Source organism: Micropterus salmoides, unplaced genomic scaffold (assembly GCF_014851395.1).
Source record: "Micropterus salmoides isolate LMB-PRFRI ecotype aquatic unplaced genomic scaffold, ASM1485139v1 Ms_hic_scaffold_11, whole genome shotgun sequence".
Classification (NCBI taxonomy): domain Eukaryota; kingdom Metazoa; phylum Chordata; class Actinopteri; order Centrarchiformes; family Centrarchidae; genus Micropterus; species Micropterus salmoides.
Window position 1 is genome coordinate 22237489 of NW_024040152.1, and position 24155 is coordinate 22261643.

The 24155-nt window shown below is 39.2% G+C and overlaps 2 protein-coding genes across 3 annotated transcripts in view; both read left to right on the plus strand.

Moving 5' to 3' along the window:
- The first annotated feature begins 569 nt into the window (after positions 1-569).
- Positions 570-13669, plus strand: LOC119897875 (transcription factor E2F3-like). The gene is made up of 8 exons (XM_038711894.1): positions 570-1093; positions 3330-3450; positions 4582-4712; positions 5057-5145; positions 6276-6434; positions 6864-6978; positions 8314-8455; positions 9298-13669. Exons 1-8 carry the CDS (start codon positions 812-814, stop codon positions 9588-9590), a joined length of 1332 nt encoding a protein of 443 aa, XP_038567822.1. The 5' UTR covers positions 570-811; the 3' UTR covers positions 9591-13669.
- A 249-nt stretch (positions 13670-13918) lies between these two features.
- The window catches only part of cdkal1 (CDK5 regulatory subunit associated protein 1-like 1), a 287599-nt gene continuing 277362 nt past the window's right edge, over positions 13919-24155 (plus strand). The window contains exons 1-4 of one of the 2 annotated variants that reach the window (XM_038711896.1): positions 13922-14060; positions 14745-14809; positions 15507-15673; positions 18316-18428. In XM_038711896.1, the coding sequence (XP_038567824.1) occupies positions 15513-15673; positions 18316-18428 (274 nt within the window). In that variant the 5' untranslated portion in view covers positions 13922-14060; positions 14745-14809; positions 15507-15512. Of the gene's footprint in view, positions 14061-14744; positions 14810-15506; positions 15674-18315; positions 18429-24155 lie in introns of both variants that reach the window. The other variant, XM_038711895.1, reaches the window with a different exon arrangement.

Here is a 24155-nt window from a genome sequence, read left to right on the forward strand (position 1 = left end):
TTTGTTAAGTTGTATTTATTGTTATCACCACTTTTCACTCCGCAACCTTTTATCTTAAGGATGATCTTGTCATTCTGATGCATAAGGTCTCGCAACAACATCTGATCTCTACTACTGTTGTAAACTTTAGAACAGACCAAAATTTTGTGACACGAATATACTGTCTCACTACACGCATAATAAAAATATCAATTCAGATAATGCCAAAAGATTAGTATATTGTGAATAACTGGCCACATTTATGAAGTACATAATCGTGCTTTTTGTTCTGTTACAGGATGCCTAATTTACCATTTCACCCTGCCTCTTCAGCACACAGTTGGTCACTTGCGCCACTTAGCGACCTGTCAGGGAACACGCGAGGCATGACAAGTGACGTCCCCTGTTTACATCTGCCAATGAACACGTGGCGCACCAAATCCTGAGCTGTTATTGGTCAAAATGGCAGTAATATGGGTGGGGACTCTTATGTGAAACACCAATCGCGTATGGCATGTAAATTCTGTTTGAAACTTTCCCGGGAAATCTGAGTTTCGCGGGAGGGCTCTTGAGCGCGTAAACCGTATCCCTTCATTCATCAGGCCGTTTCCTGAAGCCATTTCTAGACGGGGGAAACGAGAGTTGAGCTACTTTTTAATCCGTTGCATCTGCCTAAATGCACTTTCTTAATGAAAAATACTTTAAAAAAGTCGATGAATCAGACTCTCGTCTTTACTTCGGTCTGATTATTTTTGTAACTATTGCGGCGGATTAGCAGCCATACAGGCTTGAAAGTACAGAGACTAGAAAGGGGTTACCCCGAATACGCAAGATGAGAAGAGGGATCTCCTCGGCTCCGGACAAAGTGATTTTAGCGGGGGTTGGGGGCTCTCCTTTGGACAATAATATCATTTTAACAACTCTCTCGGATCGTTTAAACCCCGGTCAAGCCAACGCTACCTTTATCCAAATAATAACCACCCCACCGCCTTGCAACGTTACACAGACATCAAATGTGTGTTTATCCGAACCTCAGATAAACAACATTTACACAACTCCACAACAAGCTGCAGCAAACGGAGCAGGACAACGACCCGCTCTGGGGAGACCGCCGGTAATCATCTATACAGCTCGTTTGAACGTTATTAGGCTTGCTACAAACGCGACAAAATGTTAGCTTGCTAAGGCTAGCCGAGCTTGTTGTTCGGGCAGCTAATGTTAGCTGCTTAGCCAGGGCATTTCCACGACTTAACCTAGCGAGGTGGCTAACTACTACCGCTAGCTAAGTTATCCAAGTAGGTAGGTTAAGTGATTTGTTGACTGTAGGGAAGCAGGCGGCGAGTTTAAGTTAGTTTTGCATGAACAGAAACGTAGACCTGTCATCTTAATAGCATGCTATGCTAAATTCATGGTGCTTTTGAGTCTGCTTCACTCTAGCAGCCAGATGGAAATATTGGTAAGACATGAGTAACGTTAGCGGTGGCCTAGTGGCTACTGTTGTCTTAATTTTGGGGGTTGGGGGGGATTGTTGGGCTGCTTGGCTCTTAGTTAGCACATTTTTGGCTTTGTAACAAGACACGAGTGGCTGAACTTGCAAAGACGTGGGCTTTGTGCGTAGCTAAAACTCAACTTCAGTTGTGAAACTACTAACGTTAGATATTTCTCCCAGTCGTCTCTGAACATGCAAGCCAACTTGGATGAAGCTTGAAAATGTGTTAGCTTTCAAGGCTAGCAGCAGTATTGATTTATAAGAGGACAACATTACACGTTGTCGGCCTTGACCTTAATTTTGCACGAATGTTGTCCCTTTCTTTGTAAATAAAGTGTAACGTTATGGTGCTTTTCATGCCAAGTAAAGTGAAACTCGAGTTTGTTGCTTTAGTGCTGACTGCACGTTTCCTGTATTCTCACCCTGCACAAACCACATAATAGTTTCAGCAGCAATCAGGGTGTTGGTTTGTTCCTGGCTATTCATCTTTCATTAACCAAACCAGCCTCTGTATCATAGGCTTTAGCCATGACCAGGCAGAGGGTGGGGGGAGCTGCTTGCTGATATAAAATGGCTGACAGTTTGACTGGTAACAGAGGACATAGTATTCTTTCTCATACTTGGGCTAGCTTAAGTAACATGAAGTATTAAAGATCAGGTTTACTGTACTAAAATATTCTGTCCTGAGGGTTTCTTATCACATACAAGGGGTTTGGAGGAAAACGCAATCGTAGACCAGCACCCTAGTACTGGTGTGTTGCTCAAAGACACTAAAACAGAGTGGGTTCTTGTCAACGCACCAGTCTTAAAGGTTCACTGAATGAAGAGGCTACTCACTAAGCCATTGTGCTGTGTAATTGATGACCAGAATGGCAATTTAAGCTTGTGATAGACAAAGTGTAACCTTTCTCAAAGTTAGGCAATTCAACACCTGCAGTATCAGTGCCCGAAATGGTCTTAAAAATGGTGTCCATCACTACAGTGGTGATGAGGCAGACATTTAAAATGTATACTATTGCTTAAACCATAGGTAATGAACATGTCTCACCTTTCTCAAGCTACCTCAGAAGAAATTATGACAGATTAGAGATTGACAACCTATAACACTTGAGTAGAGATGAATGTGGATAAAATGTTGGGTTAAATCCAAACAGACAATAAGCTCCCAAACATCAGTTCAGAATGGGCATTATTAGGAGTTTGATAAATATAGATAAAATGATTTTTGGACAGTAGGTTGGGATCTGCTATTGGCAATATTTAAAGTGTGGTTATCGGGTGTCTCTGCATACTTAACAGTGGTTTCCTTTGGTGATACTGTGCAACAATGTGATCAAACCTAAAGGTGTGACTCATTCTTAAGCTATGTGGGTTTGTCTTGGCATATGAGTTCAGAAAAGGAATGACAACCAGTGGATTTGTGCCACATCGTTAGGCTGGCAGTTTCTTATGGTACATTGGAATTTTTACAAAGAGCTTGAACTATTTTATGGTTTGTGTCTTAAGAAATTTCTACTACGAAGTATGCGCTCTTTAAAAACTACAATGTAAAAGACTGCTGAAGAATGTCTTAGATTCTGTGATCAAAAGGAACATAACACTGGAGTTTGCATAGCAAGTGCACGGTCTTCAATCAATTTATAAACCTTTTCGTTACTTAAAAACCTTTTTATTGTATGTTTTAACTTTTTGTCATTGTATGCATACTTGTCATGACAGACACTGGAGAGACATAAGATCAAAGTACTGATGCATTCAGGGTCACAAGCCGTTTTATGTCACGTGGCTTCAAAGATAAGATGCCTGCCAAGTTACCAAAATGCCAATACCTCCTGTTAACGGTAGCTTTTTGTCCACCTAGGCAAAAAGACGGTTGGCGCTTGATGATTCCGACCACCAGTACCAGTCTGAACCTGCCAGGACTCCAAGAGGCAGGGGAGGGACCGCGGCAGCCAATGGGGCAAGGCTAAAGACACCCAGAAGTAAGATGCAGAAGGCTACTGAAGCCGCCTTACATCCCGTTTGTACATGTAACCTAGAATTTTACAGCACAGTGATTCAGGGTCACCCTGTGTGAGATTCGGTCCACGGCAAGTTACACACACACACACACACACACAGGAACAGCCTCAATGAAGCTGTGTTCATACAGTTATCGGGGGGAAAAAATTGAAAAATGATTCTCACTGAGCTGAACACATTGGACGGTGTGATGCTCTAGACATCTGTATTAAGAGTCAAAGAACGGCTCTCTTTTCACTCTTAAGTGGAACAGTTTAATGCCCTTGAGCCGGGTAATTTTACAGTTTGTGTGAAAATGATAGGCTTTCAACATTCATTCAATAATGAATAATCTCAAAAGTACTTTTCCCTTTTCATTAAACCAAGCATCCAAATTCATCTGCAAACCTTAATAGAGGCTCAACACATTCTGGTTTATATTTTCTTGGTATAGTAGTAGTCTTAAAATGAATTTTGTCATGTGTATTTGCCTAAGTTAGAAGTAAAAAATAAAGCACCTGTTGTGTCATGTCATACCGTAAAATACAATATTTTACATTTTAATCCCTTAAATTTGACGGAACAAAACTGAAAGGCAGAACGCGCACATATCTAACACTGTGCTTTACGTAAAACGTTTCCAGCTGGTGATTATCAAAGTTCAAGGTAACCTCACCTCGTTGCTTGACCTGTAGCGTAGCTTGTGATCCCCTCTTCATATAAATCACACATTCCCAGCTGATTATTGACTGAGTCGTTTGGTTCTAACATTCCCTGATTTAAAAATAAAAACCCCACCAGTTTTATGTGTGCATTGTGATCCTGTGCTATTAAACCTATATATGATGTCCTGACAAAAACGCTACACTGGTTTCCCAAAATGACCACAATGTCATTGAATCTACATCTTTATGACACCAAATATAGTAAGCTTCATTCATGCAGGATTTATTGCAGGGTGGTTGTGTTGAATTTGATTAAATTATAAATTACACCTATTATTAACTTCTACTGAAACCTGCTGCAGTTACACAGGTGGCATCCTGCTACCAGGTAAATGGTTATTAGGAAGTTTTGTTTTTACTTACCTTTTAAAAATTCTTCCACCATAGCGCCCAAGTCTCCACCGGAGAAGACTCGGTACGACACCTCCCTCGGGCTGTTAACGAAGAAGTTTGTGGACCTTCTTGCTCAGTCTTCAGACGGCGTTTTGGACCTCAACCTCGCCGCAGAAACATTACAGGTAATTTCAGATCCAAGCTGAAAAGGCTCATGGGAAATGAAAAGAAATGGGGAGTTGGTGATAGAATGTTCATGTAATGAAACCCTAACCAAATAGTACATTTTTTTCATTGAGTCCTGTGATGAATCAGAAATACTTTATTGATCCCCGAGGGGAAATTCTTTAGAAATTGGTGAACAGTACTAAGCCGGGGCACCAAGAAATAAAATGGAGGGAAAATAACATTTCTAGGGGACATCTTAATCAAATATAGCTGTTCAAAGAATTGAAAACATTTTGGGTACTGGTGTTACGGTTGGTAATTTACACAGTTAACTGACGGGACCTGTATCCTCTACATTCAGGTACAGAAAAGGCGGCTGTATGATATCACCAATGTACTAGAAGGCATTCACCTCATCAAGAAGAAATCAAAGAACAACATTCAGTGGATGTAAGTGCTCATTCTGTGTCGCTCTGTCACTCAAATACTTGCATTTTGTTTTCTTGTGCGTGTATTTCATCTTACCTGCGGACCCAAGCGCCCACTAAAATAGATATACTGTGCGCATTTCATCCCATCATGCAACAATGTGAGAACATTGTGACTTATTCCAGTTCTCTTGGTTCGTCCAACTTTCTGCCGCCTCTCTTTTCTCCCTTCATGTGTTTCATACTGGATCTCCTTCCTTTTCTTTCATTAGCTCTCAGTCCTTATAATAATCATTTGTTCCCTGCTCAGTTTTTCTCCTCCTCTCTTGCCAGCAACATTTGTGCTTTTATTTCAACAAGCTGAATCCCCACACACAGTTGAAAAAGAATCCTGGTTTGTCTAAATGGATGTACAAATAATAAAACATTTGATAAGTGTGTCACAAAAACATTAACTCAGGCGAATTGTGTTTGTGAGAAGTTATGAATTATATAGCAGGTTATTTATTTTTTTTAACAATATCAGGAAATCTTTGTGGGTTTATCTTGGGTTGGTGAACTGCCATGTTATGAATGGTAACTGATTTAAAGTGTTGCTTGGTCTGTAGAGCACAGGAAGGCATGTGGCTGCATGCGAGCTGTTGCCGCATCAAAGCATGGGGGGATACCTGAAGGGTGCTACACTATACTCTGCCAGTTTAATTATACCCTAATTTGCTCAGCAATCACTAAGAGCACATTCAGTTTAGGAATAGCACCTTAAGCACCTGTGCTTACCACTTTAGGCCTATGAATGCATTTAGGGACAAAACATTTCCACTACTCTGACCTTCATAATTGGGATTTGTAGTGTGCTTGTGCCTTACAGGGGATATTTGTAGATTAGTGAACGACCTAGGGATATTTTTGCCTGTTGAGAATATAGTTTTCTAGAACAATCCCATAGTGTTTTTTAAACCATACTATCCTCTACAATATCTGCTCACAGGGTAGATATCACTTAATCTGTGGTACACCAACTCTATTACAAACTGTGATTAGACAATCTTTTTCCACCGTTGTACCGAATATTTGAAAGCACGAATAAGAGACAGCCTGAGCAAGCGCTAAATCTGTTTTAATTCACTGTCCTTGCTCCTTTCTCACTCACAGGGGCTGTAGTCTGTTGGAGGTAGAGGGGGCACTGAGCCAGAGACAGAGACTGACAGCGGAGGTTTCTGCGCTGGGAGAAGAAGAACAGAGGCTTGAACAACTCATCCAGAGATGCAGCCTGGATATGAGACACATGAGCGACTTGCCAGGCAACCAGAAATATCCTTTTGTTGTTAGTTGATGTGTAATGCAAAAGGCAAAATGATTCTTAGGGACGTAGTTAAGTGTTGACATTTCTTGGAACTATGTTCCGTAGGTAAACATCATCAAATTGATGGTGGTAAGAAATTGTTAGTGCACGTGATCAGTGACCTACTAAATTTAAGATGGCAAAATCTGTTTTAAAAACAGATCCTAAGCAGATGTGCAAAGCTTCATCTTCCAGCTCTGTCGTCGTGACTGTTAGACGGATGGCACATAAAGCAGAACTTTGTTTTACATTACGGTACAAGTGTTAAGTAATTCATCTCTCCGCAGCATGTGCATGCATGCAGTCAATCTAGTTTTGATGTTTGTTTAATTTTAGCATGTTTAGTATTAACATGTAGTGACATTGTAGTGTTATTTCTTTAACCCCTTGGTCTCCACATATGCCTATGTAACGTACCAAGACATCAAACAGCTGGGAACCCTCAGAGACCAGACTGTGATTGTCGTCAAAGCACCCACTGACACCAAACTAGAAGTACCAGACCCTGATGAGGTATGTGTACAAGCACAGAAACACACAGGCTGTATCTGTCATTGTTGTCCTGATGAAACTTCTGCTTCTTGCTCACTTGTCATCTGACCACCTATGACTTGTATTTCTCTTGAAGAACTTCCCTTGAACAGTTGGGCATTTGGGGTAATCACTTCTGTTCTTAGCCAGAGTATATTTGTATGAATAATCGAGTGTTGCGAAAGGTCCATGACATGCTTGTCTGGAATAATTATGTCTGAAGGGAGTTTATAATAAAGCGAGACTTCTCCCTGCTTCCAGTCTTTATACTAAGCAGACTATCCTCTTGTCCCAGACCTTATTTTTGTTGGATGCACATATTTTTATTAAATTATTTGACTCAATGCAAGATGCTAAACAATTGTATTTTCTCTAAATGCAGCATTTGAAAGACAAATGTTTTGCAAAACCTTTGCAGTGTGTAAACTTAAAAAAAAAAGGTGCCATCAAATAGTACGCTGCTAGTCTGTCCAGTGACCTGTTAAATAGGGGTGGGGGAAAAATTGAGTCGGAGATGCATTTTCAAATGTAAAATAGATTTTCATTTATAACACAGTGTTGACGTTATGTAAAAGGCAGAACTCTAAACTGCGGAAGTGTGGCAGCGCCTTGACAGTCTGTGGCGTGCACATAACGGAGGCACAAGATGGCAGAGGGAGAAATCGGCATCCTCTGCATTAGAAGCTAGCTTAGAGAAGCACTTTGGCTTCTATGAAATTGAAAGGAAAAGGGACCTGGGCAAGAGCCACACTATATGCACGTTACATGAAAATATTTTGGAAACATGAAAAACCATATTGCATGTTTTCACGCATATGAGGAAGAAAAACACCTGGTTGTAATTACTGCCAACCAGAGGACCATCGAGGAAGCAATGTCAAAGCTTCCACCCAACTCGGAAAGGGCAAAGTGAATTACAAAGTCTATTGCAACTTTTATTGCCATGGATTTTGCGTCCGTATTGCTGGCAAATGTAACCTTCCAGTTGACTTGCCACATCGCTTCCAAATATATTGGAAATAAATTCATTATATTTGTTTTACCAGGAATTTAGGGTGACATCTCAGTCACTAAAGCAGGCTCAAGCTGTGTAGCAAAACTTAATGTATCAATTTGCACTAAGTTAGGTACACCATTACATGCACAGACTCCAGTACCTTTGGTGTATATAGATTGCTAGTACATTTACAAGTTGAGGGTATGTGGAAAGGTTTTTAATTCTCTTTCAGTAGAGTCCGTCTGTCTTTCTTAGCAAGCGCAGCCCCATTTCAAAATCGGTTTCTTTATTTGAACTCACAATTTTTGTCCCCTCTCCAGAGTTTGTCCATCCACCTGACCAGCACTAAAGGTCCTATAGAGGTCCTGCTGTGCCCAGATGAGGAAAATGACCCCAGGAGTCCTGTAAAAAATGGAAACATGGATATCAATGGGAACTCGCCATTCCTCAAAGTCCTTCAAGGTTTGTTTCAGATAGACATTTTTTTTTTTTACATAAAGGGACTTACTTACGTTTATATGTAACTTTTAGTCACTTAAATTTTTTTATTTCTACACAAGATAGTCGCTACCATCTTTTGTAAGCATCTTTGTACCTGTGTTTGAGTTTACTGCAGTGTTTCTTCCACCCCCCATTTCAGCACACGGTCCTTTGAGGCATATAGTGTTAACATATTTATTGTTCGCATGTTTACATTAATTTTGAAGGACACCTGAGACTGGTGGGAATTTGTTCTTTAGTTTATGATGTACTGGATCTTGTCATGGACAGTATAATACAATTTTACCTGCTTGTTGTGCTAGATGAAAAGCCTGGGGGATTGACTGAGTCACTAGGTGTCTAGATTTGGTCTGTACCAAATTTAATGATGGACTCTGTGACATTGCTAGTACTGTGGTTGTAAAGGTATACATCTTTTCAGACCCTGGCATAAACAAAGATGTCTACAATGCTGAGTATTGCTGATTAGCATTTTATTTTAACTAGTATGGACAATGAAGCAAATTAAGAGTCAAATGTGCAATGCTTTGGAGAGCTGGCACTACAGTAAGATTTGTTTTTAGTCCCACAGTCCCTCCCAGTGGCCACAAAACCCCCAGATTAGCTGGATGAATAACAGTTAACCTAATCTCTGTTCAATGCACAACTTGCTTGTGTCCATGCAGCGTTCCAAGCCCCCAAAGAAAACAAACTGTCTTTGATAAGACTATGAAAGGTGTTTTTGAGCAGATTTGAAATTTGGTCTCCCCTTTTGGCCTACAAACCTGTTTAGCTTACCTTGTGACTCCCAATTTCTTTCACAGATCCCAGCTGCACGACAACTCCCAGCTCCTCCCTGCCTCCACCTTTATCCTCCTCAGCTGTGTGCGTCACTACTCTCTCCCCCATCTCGTCCCCTTACACCAGTCTTCTTCAGCAGACGGACGACCAGATGTCTTCATCCCTGGGACCTTTTTTAAACCTTGGGCCACCTCTTCTTGACCAAGATGACTACCTTTTAGGTTTGGGAGATGACCAGGGAATCAGCGACTTGTTTGACACCTGTGACTTTGATAAAATGCCCTCTCTCGGCCTGGATGATCTTCTGTGCAGCTAGCATTAGGTAATAGAAATTCAGACTAGGTGCATGGGAGAGAGATGGAGAATCAGTGAGTGTTTTGATGCCTGTGACTGGAAGCCAATTCAAAATTGATTGAAAGGAAACATTGAGGGCTTTTTCAGTCCCAGTGGGAAGAAATGCCATGTTCTTACATGGCATATGAGATAAACGGTTCACAGAAAGACATGACTGGTGATTGTGAAGATGTATCCATTACTCTTTGTCTCAGGCTATGTGGCCTCCAGTGTAGCTTGGCATTGGGGGACATCTGAAATCCTTCGCTGTCTGTTTGGTTAAGTATAAATGGGGAGGGGAGAGGATATTCCCCTCTGTATGGCGCAAAATTCACACCTCCACACCACCTGGAATTAACACAAATCATGGGTGTGGTTTAGCCTAACATCCAAGTGTAAATGCACCTGAGATGCACAGATACTTTCACCAAAAGCCATCTGTAGAATGATCAAGAAGGGGGAAGAGAACTGTGTTTACTGTTTAAATCTTGACCGATCCTGCAAATATGGGAATTTGACAGACCCATAAATCTGCGTCTTGTCAAGGAAAGGATAAGGTTGATCTGTGTGTTCCCAGTGATGCATTTTCTTGTCAGGTTTCCAAATTCATCCAGGTAACTCGCTCTTGAAAATTTCCCAGAGTTTAAGATGTGTTAATGCCATGTGCTATGGCTGAGGATATTCTGAAGAATTCTTTGTGATTGCATTCATTTACACCAATGATATGCGATGGAAGGCTCATACTGCTGACTGAGGCATTTTGTGTGTTTAAATGTAGAACATTTTAGAAATGAAAGTGAATATTAAAAAAAAGAGGGTAATTTTGGTGCACAGCATTCACGACTACGGTTATCTTACGGTGAGGCAGGCTTTGCCCTCTCACACACTTGTCAGGTTGTGCTGTTTGGCCTTATAATCATAAAGTTACTAAGAGTATGAGTATTTTGTGCATTTTTCAGCCCTATTTAGATGTATTGAGAGCTGCATGGAAGTTAGTATACTGTTTAGACGTGCACATGACATAATCCAATCCAATTTTAAGGAAAATAATAGTATTGTATACTCTAAATGCTCTAAAAGAAGACGTGTACACAAATGTTAAGTGCAAAAACTATTTACAGTATGCCTTACGGCTAGTATTTAGTTTGATCCCACTGCACATGATTTGTTTCTCCCTTGTGCTATTTGCTCCATATTTAAAATGAATTTAGTAGGTAAAAAATTGCCAGGGTGTTATCTACTGATTAAGTGGGCAACCTCATATTTTGTACACGTAATAGAAAATTTACACTTTAATGAATACAAAAACGTTCAATATGGGAACAGATACTGTGATCTTTATTGGATATTACATTACATGACCCATGTGCTAACAGCACACAAATGCTCTCCCATCGACCTGGGCAAAGTGGGATTAAGCAAAAAAAATCCGGCTTGTTGGCACATGTGATGTGCGAACCTGAATGTCAACTCATACTCTGACTCATACTCTTATGGATACTTCATATTCAGGACCCAAACTTCCACTTTCTTGCTGCTTTTTAGTTATCCCCTCCAGCTTCATCAGTAGAAGCTTCCATTACCAAACCTCCCCTAATGCTTCACCACTTAGACTGCGTGCTGTGAAGTTATACTGTTGTTTGAGCTAATCAGAAAAATTTGACTTTGAACCACTTAGTGATGCACACTGCCTACTCAGCGTATACTGAGTGGGCAGTGTTGGAGATATATTAGTCTTTTTAGGTTTAGTAAGTGTTGAATTTTAATTGCTTTTAATACTGTAAAAATAACTAATATCCCGGTCACCAAAGTAACAAGGGGCCAGATAGCCACTAATTTGGGCTTCAGCATGTAATGAAGGGATTTTCCCTCTAGGATGTTTTAAAAAATTTGAAAGGAAGAAAAAAAAAGACATACACCTGTTTTTGAAATTGGAGCAAATTCAGTGTAACTAAACCATGTTTCATACTAGGCCTGGTGATACTGTCATATTGTTTGGGGCCACTGAATGTTCAGACAGTGGTTAATCAAGAAAAGCCAGCTAGAGGTGAATTCATAGCTGCAGGGATGCGATTTTTTTTCTTTCTGTCTAGGCATTTGGAACACCATTGTTGTTCACTTCTAATAGTGCAAACATCTTGTCTGAAACCCTGGCTTTTAGAGAAACCTGCGACCGCGGGTAATATTGCTGCTGTTAGTGTTAACTTTTCCCCAGGCCTGATTGATGTGCGCTTGAGCAAAGGCGTGTGCAGCATGTGTGAGTTATGTCAAAGATCAAGCTTGCTAAAGAGTAGGTAGGTAGGTAGGTCGGTCATGTGTAAATTGATGTACAGTTTTCTAAATTTCTCAGTGCACAAGGTACTGTAGGCTACCTCCCACTTAATGTTGGACAATAGTAATAGGGCATAGAGGTAAATGCCGTTGTGTGTATGCGTCTTTGACTTCCCTTTCATCATAGAAATTACCCTTTTATTATTTCGATGTGTTTGATATTACATTGATGTGTGCGAGATTCCACTCATAGCCTGATATAATAATAGAGTATGCCTTTGCCCTTAAACCAGTCTCATGGTGTTGCATCATAAATTTGAATATTGGGCTGCACATTTGATGGGTAGAAAAGCAGACAAATGTATTGCAATATATTTTTTGTTTTGTTTTTTTAAAATATTTTACATAAGTTATTTTGTTTTGTCAGTGTTTTTTTTTTCTTTGGTAAAAATGTAGAGTGTCTCTTAGACCCCAAAAAAGAAGTTAGTATAAATTTAATAATTCATGCATGCAGTCATTCATTCACAGTTAGCCTGTCTGCCCTTTATTGGTCATTAGGAGACATTGCTATGTCTAAATATACACCACTGAACCAGGATCAGTGACTCGTGTCCTCTGCTGAAGTGTGTAGGGGGCTTTGCTTCTGTGACACTGTGTGTCCGTTTTATTTTTGGAATGATGAGAGGGAGCCTTTAACACTTTTTTTTCTCTTTCTTTTTTTGTATTTCTGCCAATTTCACTTTGATGGAGAGCATTGAAGCCTGTTAAAACAGCGTTTTTACTTTGCAAACTCAAAACCCAATTTTTAACCTGAACTTCACCCATTCAGTTAAGAAAATACATTTCTTAGTCAGCATAACTTTGCCTAATTAGTGCTGCTATCATACTGGAATGAAATTTGACTTAAATGCACAGAAATGCTCAGATTCAAAGAAAACAATTTCCCCATAGGCATATTTATATCAGTGTATTTCATATGTATTTATGGAAAAGTCAGTTTTTCCACCCATTTGGTTCTGTAACCACGGTTGTGATATTTTCTAAGACCATTAACATAGGTAATTATATTTTCCTCCATCAATTTCAAGCGACCAGAATCTGGTCACAATATTTTATCCACTTTAACATGAAGGAAAATTATGATTTTTGGAAAGATTGTACCTTTCCATGGGTTTCTAATGGAGTGGGAAAGATTTTAATGCACCGCTAAAGCTAGTGTCATTGCCAGTGAGTCTGAAAATGTATTATGGGTGACTCTTAAAATTACAGCTCCTTCATTTCTAATGTGTGATTCTGATGTGTGATTAGACCTTACGGAAAGTTATCATTAGGCTAAATGTGGTGTTAACTATTGTCAAGATTGACACAGCACTGTTTCTCCTGCTATTTTCCTATGGTTATTCTTAAGCTGTTACCAAATACAATATACTGATCCGTAAATATTGTGTAAAGGTTATGTGAAAAGTTAACTATTTGATAGGAAAGATTTGACTGTAAAATTATGATGTTGCTGCCTGTTTCGACTAATTACAGAAAAAAAGAGCTGTAATATCAAATTTTTTTTGTTGCAATTTGAACGCATGGGTGAAAGTATCACTGTGCTGTTGAATGTTGAAGTTAATGTGATGAATTTTGATGTGTGTTATTCATTCATTTATATAAGTTTCTTTAACATCTGTTAAATGAGGAATTTGAGTTGAATTTGTTTGGGGGGAGGGATAAATGGATTCATTTTTGTACTCTGGGTGTTTGTAATTGAAGATTTGAATAAAGGCAATATAAATATGGAAATGTTTTGTTTCTGATGTCTTTAGGGATGATTTTGCAGTATAATAGAAGGCAAGTACAAGGAAAAATCTCAGATCTGCTTAAAAAAACACCAGCGACTTAAAGGCAAAACACAAACAAAAAAGCCTATATTTTGAATTATTCATATCTTACTCTTCTTAAAGGCATACCTCAAATTATATGGTAAAAATGTTTGCATTGTCCAGTCTCCATGTGTAAAATACACACGTGTCTAGTTTGACCCTCCTGTCCTGCCATAGCTACGCACAAGTATGGCGGCCTGAGAGTTGTGACAACTGTTTTGATGGTGTAAATACTATTTTATTCCACTTGTAAAACAGCCTTTCTTCGGAATTCGTATTTATCTGAACTAAGTAACCACATGGCCACTCAGGTAAGGGAGTTTGATAGCATCATAAGGGGTCTTCCGGTCTACAATAAGGGGCACGTGGGTAATAGCTAGCTAATGAGGCTAGCCCAGCTAATAGCTAGCTTTCCCATGTTATTTAACTAAATGTAACGTTAACTGTCGGTTGGTAGGTATCTGTCAAATGAAGCTTTTTCACCGGTGTGAATGCGGTAATGCTATGGGTGTCGGATGATAATGAGAAAATATATATGAGCCGGGTAATGTTAGGTTAATATAACTAACATAAAGTCAATTCAATTTCAATTAACAGTTAACGTTAGGATGTATAATTAACGCAGACCTTGACGTGACATCCGTGAAGTGTCATCTTCAGCAACTAAGACAAGGGACCATTCGGGTATTTTTGGTTAGTTGTAACGTTAACGGTTATTCGACAAACTGAGGAACGAAGTATCTGTGATTTACATTTATTTTATATTCACTATGTCTGCTTAAGTCTAGCAAACTAGTTGTAATGTACTCGTTAACGTTATATGTTCAACGTCTCAGCAGGCTGGTTGCTTGATCTGCTCAACTTACTGGGCCTAGCACCCACTAATCAAGTTTTTGCTGCCACCACTTATGTAGCTTGATAGCCTTTTTTTCTGTGGCATCATTCAAATGAAAGATGAGTTCAGTTGAATAATGAAAGCCCTTTTTACACTGTAGAGAAGGCCAGAAGAATAAGAAAGCACAAACGGAGTGAGAGACAGCTGAAAAGATAAAATCTGTTGGTAAGAAGTTAAACTATCTCTGTATATAGGATGAACTTAGTATCTCGGGTAGCTCAGTACACTTTTACCGTTTTATTAAAAATAATGAAATTGAAAACTGTTGGTCAGACTTAGATTAGATGACATCGCCTTGGAAAACTGTGATGGGCCTTTTCAATGTTTTCGGGTGTTTTACAGACCAAATGACTAATTGATTCATTGAGAAAAGAATTGTCAGATTAATCAATAACAAAAATAGTTGTTAGTTGCTGTCATACTGTATTATGCTACCTCACTGTGGTGTTGTAATATCTTTTCATCAAATGCTGCTCCTAGTTTGTCTCGTCCAGTTCAACCAATGCAATATTTGTTGCACCAAAGGTAAAGGGATGCCTCCCTCAATTCAGTGGCCCTGTCATATCATACATCATCTTATCCCATTACCCAGAGTTTTTACATAAAAGAAGTGACCTTTAGACTGCTTTTTCATGTAATTAGGCTAATTATTTTTACATTTGTAATTTTGTTAGATTACTGTGCTACAGGGAATATTTGCGTTTATTTGGGAAGTCATGGTTTTAAATGCAATTAGCAATCAGCGTGTGCTACACACAGGGTTTTATTGAACACTCACAGGTCTCAACTGTGTGAGAGAGAGTCTCTAGAAAAATGCTGTGCTAACCAAGACTGTGTTTTTATTTGTTTGTCTGATTTTTAGACCACCATGCCATCCGCCTGTGGCTCTCTGATTGATGACATTGAGGACATGGTGTCTTCTAGCGACCCAACTCCTCACGAGAGACAGTCTGCTAGAAAGAATATCATACCGAGGTCCAGGAAGAACAGAACAGAGCTGCTGAGCAATGAGGAACTCCATGCTGACAGGTATGTCGACTGTTTAATATGGTGGTACAGTAGTTGAGGTTGGAGTTTGTTGTGATCTGCACAATATGTTTTATGCTAGAGATGAAACAGCATGAAAGTTTCATATCACAGATCACAGTTATCAGTATAATCACGGTACTGTAAAAATGTGCCAAAAAAGATTAAATTGTATTGATATACACTGAAACTATTTCAACAAGTTTTATATTTAAAACTACAAATAAAATTGCCATTTTGTTTGCATAAATACCTTTTGTAAACATATGAAAACCATCTAAATGTGCATTATCAAGATTTCATTTTATATAGGTAATGCAATGATCTCATGCACAATTACATAAAAACAAAGTCTTCAGAAGACAGTGATAGTAACTGCGATAAGCCCAACAACTGACGTAAATACAGTGTCTGTAGGGCAGTGGTCGGCAATAGGCGGCCCGCCAGCAATAATATCTGGCCAGAAAAGTAAATAAAAAAATAAATTGATAGCGGCTGATGCTGAAATAGATGTCATGACAGCTACACATCACTTCCTCTTAAGTGATTGTGCCTCTAAAATAAAAGCACGAGAACGTCTTTTGCAGCAATGCTTCATGTCAAGTTTATTAATAAGTTTATTTAATAAGTTTAAAGCTTTTACTTTAAAGAGTTCTGAAGGACATTCAAAAGAGTCTCTAGCTTGCTTGACACACCTTTGACAAAGCCGTAAATGTGTGATTGGATTCCCTTGAGTTTTCTCAGGGGAATGAAAATAAGCGTCCATAGGTTTATGAATGCGGATCGAACGCCCACACACACTGCCGCCTATGCTTTATTGTGAGCATGTGAAAAGGTGTCCTTTTATTCCATTTGTTTAACAAGGGAGAAAAAAACATCTGCAGTAAGATAGAATCGATCTCACAACCTACCTAAACGTGAACATGATTTGGAATAATTTTTATTCGCCTTATTTGCCGACCTCTGCTGTAGGGTTTCTCCTGCTCTGACACTTTCACTTTTACAACTAATTTGATAGCTGCTAGATTTAAAATGAACAACATATCCTAGTTGGTTGACTAAACTGTGTAACGTGTTATCATGTGCAGTGGACGAATAGTTTGCAGACACAACGCAAACAGCAGTAGAAAAACATGTAGTGTTTTTACAATAGCAGCTCACCCTGAGAGTTTCAGTTTACAAGCTATTAGCAAGTCAGATAGACATATCAAAGCTAAAAGTTAACCCTGCATTCACTATAAGATTCTTTTTTTTTTTCAATCAAGTTTCCCTCAGCGCGCTCATGAAAACTAAAATATGACCAGACTTCAGAGTGACTGAAAAATGTCCGCCATGTTGTCACTGATCCAAACAAACCCACGTTGCATACTGTGCATGCGCACCTGCTTCTGGGAGACTGTCGCTAACTTTGGTTGATGCTGGACAGTGAGTTTATAATAGCACGCTAATCAAACCTGGTTATCATGGTAATTACAATTTGTACGGTAATAGTAACCGTTGGGCATTTTACCATGGTTTATCGTTAAACCGGTAATCATTTCATCCCTATTTTGTGCTGATGATGGGTAAGTAAGTTCTAAATTCCCAGTAAGTCGCTTAGTAGTTACAGAACTAACAAATGATCAACCTTCCTGTGTTCAGATAACTGCTAATTTTGTCTGTCTTAATTTCAAGCTTTTCAGTAAATGTATTATAAAGTATTATAATACACATGTGGGTGTATGTTGACTGTAATTTATTAATATTTCCTTATTAGCACTGAATAAAATGTGAAAATTCTCCGGTAGATAAAAAAGACATGATTTTCAGTTGTTGGTTTTGTTAGTTCAATCAAAGAAGTTTTAAGTAAAACGTTGCAGAACTGCATTTTTATAACTGTGCCACGTGCAGCTTGTTGTACATAATGTTTTTGTTTGGAAAACAAGGACAGTAGCTGTGAAAACATGATTTACTGGTGCATTTTTGTTCTGGTCTGTTTCGTGTTCACACAGACTTATTACCGATGAACCGACATACGTAAACATAAAGCCCTGTGGACTGGCGGGTAACTCATCCGTTGGACTGTTATGGTGACTGTCATCCTGCGTCATCAGGGCTACATGAATCTTGCCAGCAAGTCATGTAGCACTTTACTTTACTGTTGTTTGTTTAAATTAAACTTCTTTGGTGACACAAATGCCTCATGAAGAAATAATGTATTGAATGCCAATGAACCTCATATAATGAATAATGAACAGGTAAAAACAGGACAAAAAGAGGTGTCTGACATTAATATTACAGGGGCTATATTTTTCACTCACTTTTTATTGCATAACTGCTAAATTACACCATGTTGGACACAAGCTTAACACACCTCTGTTTTAACTCGGTTTCATTTTCTCATGTACCAGAGAAAATCTCCCATATCATATTTACTATCCACTTGGCTTACTGCACACTACAAACAAACCATACCAGAGCCTGCTTACCCACCAGGTTAGACATTAAAGGGCTGTCCCACTACACTTTTACACAATTAACAGAAGCTTCTTTGCTTTTGATAGAGGTTTTATCGCAGATTTTTGCAATAACATTAGGTTTTGATAATGATTTTATCATTTCTACACATCATATAACAAAAACATCAAATTTTTGTTCATTTTCAGTTTGATCCCTGGCACCCAAAAAATCTGGATGAAAACGTGGGGCTGCAGTCATAACAACTCCGATGGAGAGTACATGGCCGGACAGCTAGCTGCCAGCGGATACAAGATTACTGGTAAGATGTTGTTTTATTGTGGTGTTTTGTATTATGTCCATTGACTGCTGGTCAGTGATAACGTATCACAAACAACAATACAAATACAATGTTACTAATAATAGATGCTTATAGAATAATACTAAAATAGAACCATTGATAGGTGTTAGACTAATGGCTTGAATATAAGAAAATGAATGAACATCTAAAATGATAAAACAGCGTTTTATAATAGTGTTATATCCTAGGGACCTGTAGAACTGAGGTCATTGTTATTGTTAGACACAAGGGGGCAGTGTTGCTTTGTAAGTAAGATGTAAGACTTGTTTGGCCCTGCATTGGGCTTTCCAAGGCTTGTGTATTGCCAATCAAATCTACAAATTGAATGTAATTTGTTAAAAATGGTTAATGTGAGGGTTTGGATCATGTTTGGAGTCTGTTTTTTCCTGCTAAAATGATTGGTAAAGTTTGAAAATCTGTGATCACTATTCACACCAATTTTGATTAGCTTTCTTGCTTTGTGATTAAGAAGTAACATACTGATGCATTTGCAGATATCTGATGGCTGATAATTTACAAGGCCATTCAATCAGACACTGATATTTTTAATTTCATTGCAATACCAGTCTGCATCTAGTTTTCACCAGCAGGATTTACCCGATATATTGGAACGAAAGGAAGAGTGCAGCCAACTAGGTGCTGAAGTAAAAAATTAAAAATCCACTTGGCGACTCACTCAAATAATCTGCTCTTTATTTAAGAACAAAAAGCCTTTTGTATTGTTTTTATATATAGGCTGTACTTTAATCCATTCTGTAAAACCTGGTGAAGGCTCCAGAAAGAAACAAAATGCTTTGGTTAAATATAGAGCAAACTCTTCCTGTAAGTCAGTAAGTGTTGCACAGTTGTTTTTTTTAACATACAGGAAGATGAAAACATGAATTGTTCAGTTCAAAATGTTATTATGTTGTGGTAATGTTATATCTATCCAATATTATGTATTCATAATTGTCTCTCTTAAGTGACCGACCTGTCCTTCTCTGCATGTAAGCTTTGCCACAGCAACTGCAGCGATAGTTTGCTAACCCACAACTAATGTTAGTTACATTAATTGCCTTGTCATTTACCATGGTGGATTTCTCCAGATTTGCATGCCTCACCTTTTAAGGCACAAAAAGGACTTGGCTAGGGATTGATTATGGTTTAGGGTCAAAAAAGTACTTTGTTAAGGTTAGGAGATCTTGGTTAGACTTCATTATCTGTAGTTTAAATGTTTATTTTTTTCCTGACAGAGTGAGAATCAGAATGTACCTCACAGTTGGCAGGTGTCAGATTACAGATTGGTAAACCAAACGTGACTACTTTGAATGCTTCCTTTCATGTTTACTTTTGCATGTATTTTTGCATGGAGGCCAGACATATGATGGACTAGATTACCAGAGGTCTTTCATGAGGGATTAAGTGTGTGTGTGTGTTCTGGAACATTTGTATCAGTAATTTCCATTACTGTGTGTGTGCGCACAGGTGAGAAAGGCAGACACAGACAAAGCAAAGTGAGACAGAGAATGACTGTCTACATTATTTCAACGTGTGTGTAATGAATTGTCAGTTAAAAATAGTTCTGCCAGGTTATGTGTGGTTAGTTGTACAATACCTGCCTGCAATACAGTATGAGTGTTTGTATTGTATTTTCTGTATGCAGTAGTTTTCTGTGTGTGTGTGTTTGTGAGAGCATGAGAGAGAAAGAGGGGGACAGAGACAGACAGATGAAGAGAGAGTTAATATTAACGCCTCAGACATTTATCTCACCATGGGGTCTTCACAGCCTTAGGGGGACATTTAATCACACACTTCAAAAATGCAGATGTAGTCATTCACTCAAACACACACACAAACCACAGTACAAGTATCTACGAAGGCTTGATATTTACTGTGCCTAATTGTCTAACCGTAGATCTATTTCAGCTTTGTAATTTAGTGCAACTGTGGCAGTTGTCTTTCAGGAAGTGAGTGTGGGTTTTTAGAGTTATTTTCTATTCCCACGTTGATTTCTGTAAGGGGAATATCTGCCTGTCTTAGAATCTAATTACAGCACATAGCTTCTCCGGTTGTCCACAGCAGATATTCACATTTCAAGATGGTGTAATGTAATACACTCTAAGGTAATAAGGTTAAAACTTGCTGTTATGGATATTGGGTTTTTCTAATCTCTGGATTAGGTTTGTTTCTGTCTTCCTCTCTCTTCCTGAAAGCAGGACCATGCAGTGACCATACAGGCAGGCTGGTTTCAAAAAGTGTTAAATGTAAATGTTACAGCGGTTTATTTCATTGGATTTCAGCTCCGTAGAAGTCCTCCCAAATAGTGGTGTATATATATCTGTGCTCATAAAATATTTCACTTCTGTCACTATACAGTACATTATGAAATAAAACACATTTGTGTATTCTGTTTGACAGTCGTCATTGTTCAAGATTAGAAACATCACTCGTGCGGATCCCTGTGAGAAAGACACTTTACACTAAAACAGAATAAAGGTGATGTAGGGTCAATAGACAGTGTGTCAGTTGGACTAGTTCTGTTTTAATGGCTTTCAGGCGCCTTTACATATCATTTGCGTGACTACATGCATTAGCAAGAGGTTGTGATCATGTCGTGTTTTCAATTGACATTGGTAATTGTGTACCTGCTTGTACTTGTAATTGTGTGTGTGTGTATGTTGACCTTACTGACACCGGTGACCTTACTGACACCGGAATGGTTGTTAACCTCATTCTTTCAGCTGTAGCGGCTGTGGTTGAAAGGTTGGACCTGCACCACTGCTTGAGTTCCCAACATTTACTGAAAGCTCACCTAATTACTGCACCCAGATAGCAGAAGGTGCGGTGGTATGTGACAGTCTCATAATAGATATATATAATATTATTAACTTGAATCCCAAAATAAATCTTAAAAGTACAACTAGTACAAGGCTTTAGTCAGTCTCTGTTGTAGGATGCTATCAGAATATAAAAGCATCTCTGCAGCAGCCAGTAATACAGTGTGCGGGATCTTCTACAATTTGTGATGCCACAAGAGAACTGATTGGTCAATAGGCGGTGCTTTTATAGTGTTGTCTTATCTCGAACATAATCTGCTCCAGAGCAGGTTAGCCATTCAAAATGCGTTACTATGGCGATGTATCCTGGACGTGAACCATTGTGTAGGACTGAAAACCCAGAGTAAAGCCTTGTGCAGACTACACAACTTTCAGCGTCGGCCTATGAGAGTATTGAAGTTGTTGTGGCGTTCACACTACGTGACTGTTCTGTGACAGGGGGTCACACACTACACGAGCTGACCGCGGCTGTGGCACCCGACGTGGTCTCCAAACCAGGTTTTGTGCTAGATATCTGGCAGACGTCGGCGATGTGTCAGAAATGCGTCGGGGAGCCATTTAGATGTGTCGTTGAGTAGTTCACACATAACAACTGCCGACCGCTGATCAACCGCTGATTTACTCCCAACCACAGATGGTCGCCGAGCTCGCTGAGCGGCAAGTAGGCCTAGAAATTGTGTAGTGTGAACTAGGCTTTAAGTCAGTGAAGTGCCTTTACAAGCAGACAGATTTTATTAGTAGAGTGTGTGTCTTTTTGTGTATCTGTGTGTCCTCCAGGTGTAACAGCTTAGCAAAAGAGCAGAACTGTTATTTACCACTCCAACTAATGTTTTCACTTCACTATGTAGCTCGGAGATGCCTTGATCCTTCACAGATGAAGCTTCAGAACCCCCTCTTTCTCAATTCAACTCTGTGGGGCTTTGTTGGCATGGGAAACATGGACATTTAAATTGCCAAACTAAATTGTGCAATAAAAATATGTACATTAACAGAAGATTTGATCTCTCTCTCTCTCTCTCTCTCTCTTCTCTCTCTCCTCTCTCTCTCTCTCTCTCTCTCTCCTCTCTCTTTCTCTAATATACACACACACACACACAGAATATGTAAATGTGTGTGACTCCCCTCTCAACAAAGTACCTTAAAGGTCACTTTCTCACTGCTAAAATTAAAGGATTAGTTTGGATGTGTGCTTCCTCTTGTCTTTCCTCCAGCATCACTGTTTTTGTTTTTATTTCTACCTCCACCTCTCCGTCTTTGTGTGTCTTCGCACATTGTTTTTCACAGTGCAATTGTTGGAAGGAGAATTTGCCTGTCATGGGCAGAATCAGGAGAGATTGCACTCAGGACAGGCGGTGGTTATTTTGAATGGTATAGTATGGAATTCAGTTGCAGTTGTCTAGAATGGCATGAAATTGTTGGGTATGGATTGGAGAGAGCGGAATAGTCTGGAATGACAAGGACTGAATTGGCCTCCTGAAGGATGTAGTGTGTAGTCTTTGGCCAGATTGACCATGAGGACTCGGAATGTTATGTCTTTCTTCAAAAACAGTTAAAAATAACGATATCATGTGAATATCAGACAGATACCTCCGTAGGATCAGTTGTTCTTAACCTCTGTGTGGATTTGCAGAGTTTAATGAAAGAGTTTGGACAAAGACAGAGCTTCCACTGCTCTGAAAATATGACATCACCCTTTCTCCATCCCTCCCTCTCAGCCTTCCTGCCTCAGTCTCTCTAACTCTTTCTTTCTTAAACTATGACATCACCTGGTGTGAGACGTAGTAGCAACTTTTACGTTGGCCTCTTGGTGGCAGCCTTGGCTCATGGGAAGTGCTTTTATTAAAAGACTGCATCTCTGCAATATCAGGATGAGGTCATCCTTCTGAAAAACACTCTGTATTCTCATTCATGGTTTAAAAGTTGTAAATTTAAGTCCTTGAAGGCTACGCATGATCTTTTATCAGTAATGTTAAAGCTAGCTCTTTGTTAGTATAATGTAATTACAAAAGACATCATGTAGATGTTTACATAACAAGAGCCTTATTGATTACGATTTAATGTAAAGTAGCTGTAGAATGTTTGGTTGAGAGAGTCCTCTCTGTCATTTGTAGAGTTTGCAATGTACATGCAGTATTTAAAAATCCAATGTTTTAACTCATGGTGCTGGCCAGTTGATAAATAAGCAGCCAGTTAATATGTTCAGTCATAAAATATATACAATATTTAGTAATTTTGAACAATCTGAAGATAAATGTCTCTCCTTTCTCTCTTTTAGTTTTACATCAATGAAAAAACAACCTGTGCCACTTCTCCTCTCTGCTTTCATTGTCCCCACACTTGTTATACTGCCTGTACTTGTTCAGCCTGGCTCATTCTGAGTTGCTTTTCTTCTGCACAACCAAAGAGGGCACTGTTTACCCATGATACTGCACTGATACACATGAACCACATTTGAGCAGCAGAGCAATGTGCCAAATAGTGACTTCATAGAAAGGGGAGTGCATGCATGGACGCACACTATGCACATACGCATGCACACACTTGGAAAGTCACACCAGGATATTTGGATTGTTTTTGGCTGTCCTCCTCTCCTTCCCTCCCAGTCTCCTCTCCCTGCCAGCCCAGCCACATACACATCACTTCAGTTACGATTTTACATACCGGTTAGGCAAAATTACTTCCTGGTACACAATGTCAGCCAAATCAGTTCCTGGTTTGGACACAGACGGTTGGAGGATATGAACTTCAGTGAGAGGGTGTGAGCTGTTTTGATGAAATGAAACGAGGACTTACTTGATTGATCAGCAGGTATTACAGGTGTTGCATTGGTCACATACAGTGTAATTTCCCTGTGACTTTTAGACAAGCACTT

What these genes read in the sequence shown, in the direction of transcription:
- LOC119897875 (XM_038711894.1), top strand. Translation starts at nt 812, where the DNA reads ATGAGAAGAGGGATCTCCTCGGCTCCGGACAAAGTGATTTTAGCGGGG. An exon ending in TCGCCGCAGAAACATTACAG is followed by an intron (nt 4,713 to 5,056) that starts GTAATTTCAGAT and finishes CTCTACATTCAG; the next exon opens with GTACAGAAAAGGCGGCTGTA. An exon ending in GACTTGCCAGGCAACCAGAA is followed by an intron (nt 6,435 to 6,863) that starts ATATCCTTTTGT and finishes CTTGGTCTCCAC; the next exon opens with ATATGCCTATGTAACGTACC.